We start from the raw sequence: 6613 nt of genomic DNA, 5'->3' as shown, positions 1-6613 counted from the left end.
TGCAGTTCTGTTGAAGAAAGATGTTGAATCTATTTAATTATTCTTGAAAAATAATTTATTTCTGTGCATTTTTTTTCACACTGCATCAAATTAAAGTTGATTACGTCGATTAAGCATCACGAGGTGGAGGGTGGGGGGGTTCACTATGTTTTGTTTTTTTTGCTGGGAGTTTGCAGCCCTGTTAGTTAGGTTGCTTAATATTTCTGCTAAGTTCTCTTTAAAGTACCAGAGTAGGGAGGATGGAGCAGGTTTACGTTTGTTAGATTGATCAGTTTTGCTGAACTATGAAATATTTTGGGTGCAGTGTGTTTTTCACACACAGGTGTAACAGGATAGCTTTAGTGTTTGTTTTTTAAACTTGAGTATGAACTTATACAAAATGCAGCAAGATATTAAAAAAACAGTTTTATTGATTAAAAAACACTATATCAGATTCATATCAGATATCAGACATAAAGTGGTATCGTGCCATCTCTAATCTCAATCAGACCTTAAAGCAGGAAAGAGTTTACTGAGCTCAGGGACCAGTAATAAGGTCAGAGCTGCCACCTGCTGGGCATTAGAGAGAATGCAGGTTAAAGAAGCAGAGTCCTCTGTAAAGTCTGTTTGAAACGGAGTGAAGACTTTTCACTAAAGATGATAAAACTCTTTTGTCAGGTTGCCTGTGATCGATGAGTCGTCCTTCCTGTCTCACTCTGACATCAGCTACGATCGCACCGACGACGATGTGGTACGAACATTAACCCGACACGTGCACCATGCCTGCAGTGTAAGAACACTTTAACGTTCTTTGTCATGGTGTTTCAGGATTTGGACACAACTGTGATCCAACCGCTGAGGTCTCGAGCGAGAGAGAGGAGGGTAACACGTTGTCCTATATTTACTTATTTGTTCATTCAGATTTTGCGTGGAAACATTTCGCCGGTGGTGCAGCCTCTGCTCCCCTGGCTTTCTGATGATATGCTGTTCTCCACAGCGTTCCTCGATGGGTCTGCCTGTTGGTGCTACGGTCAGGAAACGAAGCAGAGGCAGGAACTTGTCAGCAGAGCTTCTGGAGAGGAAAACTGTGGAGAAGGTGAACCGACTGAGATGTTATGTTCTCACTTTACCTCGCCTTGTTCGTACTCGGCTGGGCCTTGTCTTAATTCTTTATGGGGCAGATTAACAAAGAGCTGGGAGGAACATGGCAGTGATATCATTAGAAATTACAATTGGCTAGCTGCCGGGACAGGTGGGTCTTCTGTCTCTGTAAACTCGGAGATGGTTGGTGGAAAAATCCCAGCAGATCAGCAGTTTCTGAAATGCAGACCAACAACAGTTTAAGTTCAGACTCACTTAACTCACTTTCTGTTCTGAATGATTCACTGCTGTGTGATTGTTAATGCAAGTATCTGATTAACCAATCAGCTGAACAGTTGTACCTAATGAAGTGGCTGGTGATTTGCCATGTTTATTATAAATCTACCACAACAAAGTCATTAATGAACCAAAGAATTAACTGCTTAAAGTTCTGTTTGTTCCTGCTGTACCTGAACGTTTCTGATGCCTCCACTGACTCAAACTATGAAAGTCGTCCTGATAGCCTCTGCAGAGGAACCGCCATAAAACAACATGTTTCTAAAGGCTCTCCTGTGGCTCTGATTCTTTGAACTTACTCAGGAGGTGGAGACCGTTGTGAAGGCCTCCATCATTTCTAATGACACTGGAGGCCAGGTCCACATGGTGCTGGGAATCACTCAGGAAACCTCCGAAAACTCTCCCCAGACTATCACCCAGGAGTGTAGCGTCTCAGCAGGAGGTCAGCTCTACATTCAAGATACAAGATGTTTGTTGTCACGTTCGCAGAGCGAATTCTTACTTTGCAGATTCGATTCACACAACTAAAAGAAAGTAATAATAAGTAAAACAGTGCTTTGTAGATCTTGTAGCTTATATGTGGGTGTAAACAGAATTGAAAGTGCAAGTAGTTTCAGCATTCAGTCATAATATATACAGAGCATGCAATATTAAGCTGTCTGTGCAGTCTTAAACACAACCCAGTTTGTAGCACCAAAGCAGTCCTGAAGCACTGAATCATACTCTTCACTCCAAACTTTAGTAATTTTACTCACTGGGGGGCTCGTTTGAGGGGCTGCCTGTATGCTGGATGGATAGATGTTTAATTCATTTCAGCTTCATGTCCAAATGTGTCCAGACCAGTGACGGATTAATGACAAGACCTCTGCTTTTAAAGAATGAGGATCTACCAGGTTCACTACAGTTGGACTGCTTTGGACATCCTGCTTTAGACGACCGATCAGAGAATCAGTCAGAGGAGTTCTGAGTTTCTCTTTTAGCCTCTTTTTTTGTTTGTTTGTTTCTTTTAATCTGTTGCTGTGAGAAAACCCGTGTTTTGCACTCTGTCCTTCAGGCCAGACCTCGGTGTGGTTTCCCTGCAATGACTCGGTCCCCGGTCCTGAGGGTGAAGCTCTAGTCGAGGAGAAAGTCGGGAACATTGGCAGAGACCAGAAAGCCTCCAAGCACACCTTTGTGTCAAAGACGGTACGACGAGCGTTGGGCCATTTACTTTTTTGTGGAAGTAACTGAGTTAGTAACTTGGTTATGGTAATATAAAAGTAACATTTGCGTTACTTTGAAAAAATGTTTACTATACTTGACTATATACATTTTAGTATGTTCAGTTGTTATAAAACTGAATACATTGAAATAAATGAACTTACCAGAAGGAAGTAACAGGAAACACAATCTAAACTGTTCAAATGTCACTGTGACGATATTAGAGACACAGGTTGGATATCATGTAACTGGTGTGGAATTATTTCCACATGTTGTAATAATAGAACAATAAAAAAACAACCTTTTTTATATTTATTCCACGTCAGCAGGCTGCACCTGGCTATGTAATAAGTGTACAATAAAACTTTTATGCTTTTTGAGCAAATTAAAGAAGCCAAATCGTCACAATGTCAGATCGTCGTGGCCGAACAAGTGTTCCACACTAAAGTGATTTCAGTGTAATAGTGAAACAATAGGTTCACTGTATAACAAAACTAAGGAATCAAAATGTAACATCATGGCTGTCTTTGACAATCCATCTCAAGTCACATGAGTGCTGTTCTCACGGTAGAGTCGTATTAGAGTTTCCTGTTTTAATGTCCTCTGCTTATATTCAAATTTAAAGCATTCTTATTGGCCACATCCATCCAACCATCCACTGTAGATGAAGCAGCATGTTCTTGATGACGTACCTGCCGCTCAGGCTGTTTTCATTCCGTCCGTGTCACAGATGTTTGTGGTGGAGAGAAATCAAGCTTGGATGGTGTCACCTTGTTATTCTCCGCGCTCGTGTTAGCCTCATCGGGGTTTGGGCTGCGCCTGCTAGCGTCACCATCGCCCTCATTCTTGGCGACTAGTTTTGTTGAAGCATGTGATGTATCATGAGATTCAAATTACTTACACATTCTTACAGTTTCTTGCCTTTTTATTTAGACAGAAAAGTGATGTCTGCACTTCCACTTAAATGCTTCCTTTGAATTGTTGTTTATGTGCTCACTGTCCATATCTGTTTGTACGTGAATGGTAAATGGCCTGTATTTGTATAGCGCTTTTACTAGTCCCACAAAGCGCTTTACACACCCAGTCATCCACCCATTCACACACTGGTGGAGGCAGCTACAGGTGTAGCCACAGCTGCCCTGGGGCGCACTGACAGAAGCGAGGCTGCCATATCGCACCATCGGCCCCTCTGGCCAACACCAGCAGGCGGTAGGTGAAGTGTCTTGCCCAAGGACACAACGACCGAGACTGTCCAAGCCGGGGCTCCAACCGGCAACCTTCCGATTACAAGGCAAACTCCAACTCTTGAGCCACGATCGCCCCACACCTAAGTTTAAGTTGGCTGGTTTACCGTGGCTACTGTACTCTTTCTCAGCCAATCAGCAGCACTCGTGCCCACGCTGCATTTTCATGTTGGTAACAGCATTGCAACAATAGGGTAATGCCGATATTCCCATCATGGGGTGCAATCTCCTTGATGTTTACATTCAAGCTGCTCCGACATCACCTCTGATGGAGTAACGTGTCATTTCCCTCCAGGTGATCCGGCCGGAGACCTGCACGCCGTGTGGGAAGAGGATCCGCTTTGGTAAGATGGTGGTGAAGTGCAGGAACTGTCGCGTGGTTGCTCATCCGGAGTGCCGACAGAAGTTCGCTGATGGCTGCACAGCCTTCAATGCCATGGCAGGAAGTACAACTCAAACGGCAGCTAAGGTGTGAGCTGGAGGGAGGGGCTTCACTGTGACATCATAATATGCATCACAATAAACCTGCGGCAGTCATTTCAGTTGGTTGTGTTCATGGACGACAGGGCGACTTTAGTGAGCTGGTTTAGTTTCCGTCTGTTTTGCTCGTCACTCGATTACCGTTGCATGTTTGGACATTTCTAGAAAAAAAGGTTCCTGGTGCAGGACTGTTTAAACCTTCGTCATAAATTGATAATTAAATGCACAACTCTGAAAGGCCAGTAGATCCCATCTTGAAATTGAACAGCTATTTTATTTTCAGGGATGGCTCTTTAACAGCTCAGGTGAAATACAATTCAGTTTTATTTACACGGCGCAAAATCACAACAGTTGCCTCAAGACTCCTCATATCGTACAGTGATACAGAAAACAATCGGACGACGCCTTGTGAGCAAACGCTTGGGGACAGTGGGAAGGAAAAGCTTCCATCAGAACCGGGCTCAGGGAGGGGAGGCGATCTACTGCGGCAGGTTGGGGGTGAGGAACAGAGGTGAAACAGCTGGACAACAGCTGTTTAAGTGAAAGCCTGCGCTTGTACAGCCCCAAGACTTTTAGATCAGTTTGAAATCAGGAAAAACCCGTTGGGCTGGATTGTAGATATTTTAACAAATGGGTCACAAAGACTTAGAATGAATGGGGTTCAGTCTGACCCAGTGTTCTCCTCCACAGGTTCTCCCCAAGGGTCCTATCGCCCTTATTATTCACTCTCTATACAAACACGTGTCATCATTAAACATGCAGGTGACTCTGTTATTGTCAGCTTACTGAAAGAGGGTGAAACTGGCCACGGTCCAGTCATTGATGACTTTGTTCAGTGGTGGGAGGAGTCTTATCTCCAATGAACATATTTAAAACTAAAGATGTAGTTATTGATTTTAAGAAACAACAAAATGGGCACGGAGTCACTTTAATTAAAGGTCAGCAAGTCAAGTTCAATCATATAAAAATCTTGGGACCATAATCAATGAAAAACTGAACAAAATTGCGAATCAGTTTGTAAAAAGGGTCACCAGCTCCTTTATTGCCTCAGGAAACGTGCTCATTTGACACTGACTGAAAAATGTTAACTTTGATATTTTCATGAATGATAAAACATTCTCAGTCAGTTTTATCCTTTTGTTTGATGGCACGGTTCAGTCAGACCTGTCACAGAGAAAAACTCTCTGAATCAGTGAGACGGTCCAGTCGTCTGATAGGTGAGCCACAGTCTCCCTGTACTCTAAGCAGGTGCAGAGGATCAAGCCTTAAAAATGGTTCCCATCCTCTACGGGGTGAATTTCAGCTTCTTTCCTCAGGACGGAGGTTTTCATTTCCAAGATGCAGGACAAAGCGTTATAAAAACAGCTTTGTCCGTGTTGCTGTCACTGAATTAAATAAGAACTGTTTTTGGATTTGAAATGTTTAAAGTACTATAGTCAGGTGTTTTATTAGGTATGTGTGTTTTTGAAGGGATGCCAAATGCTATCTTTTTTTTCCACAAAGCAAATTTAGCTATGGGTATAAATAAAGTAACCTTGTTCAGGACTCGTTGGAGGACTTTGCTCCTCAGACTCATCCCAGAGTGCCTCAGCTGATTGTGGACTGCGTGGCCGAAATCGAGAGGAGGGGCCTGCAGGAGGTGAGCCGTTACGGTTTTGATCATTTGGGTTTATGGATGTTTCAATAATAAAGACAGCTGTTTGTTCGGATACTCTGGGAATACACGAGGGTTGGGGCTGTGCATGCAAGGATGTGGATAAAGAAAACTTCCTGGAGTCCTGTCCCCAGCATGCACTTCCTGTATGTCTAACCTGTGTCTGCAGAGAGGCCTGTACAGAGTTCCTGGAGGTGAGCGTCTGGTAAAGGAGCTCAGAGACTGCTTCCTTCAGGGGAAATCTGCTCTGATGCTCAGTAAAGTCCAAGATGTCCATGTGGTCTGCGGACTGCTGAAAGACTTCCTGAGGAAGCTGAATGAACCTATGATCACCTTCAGACTGCACAGGACCTTTATGGAGGCTTCAGGTATGTTCAGACCTTTAAATTCCAGAGCTGAGACAGCGCCTAATGTCATGTCTTTTTTCAGAGCTGACTGATGAAGACAACTGCTCAGCTACCATGTATCAGGCCATAGCAGAGCTGCCAAAGGCCAACAGGGACACCCTTGCCTTCCTCATGATTCATTTACACAAGTAAAAGTCTCCACACAGAATTCGAGTACACCTGAAGAGCTGCAGATGAGCACTTTGGGATTTTAAGGCTTTTTCTTTCTGAGCTTTGGTGCTTTCTGGGTCCTTTTTCAGAAGGTGGTCACCTCAAGGCAGCTGTTGTGACCT

General features: G+C 43.7%; 1 protein-coding gene across 2 annotated transcripts in view; it reads left to right on the top strand.

Moving 5' to 3' along the window:
• Nucleotides 1-6613, top strand: part of LOC102195719 (rac GTPase-activating protein 1) — an 11873-nt gene that overhangs the window by 3427 nt on the left and 1833 nt on the right. For both annotated transcript variants that reach the window (XM_005743399.1, XM_005743398.1), the window contains exons 4-12: nt 658-730; nt 808-861; nt 977-1075; nt 1660-1798; nt 2411-2541; nt 4096-4269; nt 5824-5919; nt 6104-6302; nt 6364-6469. In XM_005743399.1, coding sequence (XP_005743456.1) covers nt 658-730; nt 808-861; nt 977-1075; nt 1660-1798; nt 2411-2541; nt 4096-4269; nt 5824-5919; nt 6104-6302; nt 6364-6469 — 1071 coding nt within the window. The remainder of the gene's footprint in view (nt 1-657; nt 731-807; nt 862-976; nt 1076-1659; nt 1799-2410; nt 2542-4095; nt 4270-5823; nt 5920-6103; nt 6303-6363; nt 6470-6613) is intronic.

The sequence above is a fragment of the Pundamilia nyererei genome, unplaced genomic scaffold (assembly GCF_000239375.1).
Source record: "Pundamilia nyererei isolate P.nyererei 1_Seehausen unplaced genomic scaffold, PunNye1.0 scaffold00131, whole genome shotgun sequence".
Classification (NCBI taxonomy): Eukaryota; Metazoa; Chordata; class Actinopteri; order Cichliformes; family Cichlidae; genus Pundamilia; species Pundamilia nyererei.
Note: the sequence above shows the minus strand (reverse complement) of the source record. Positions and strands in the feature narration are given on the sequence as shown.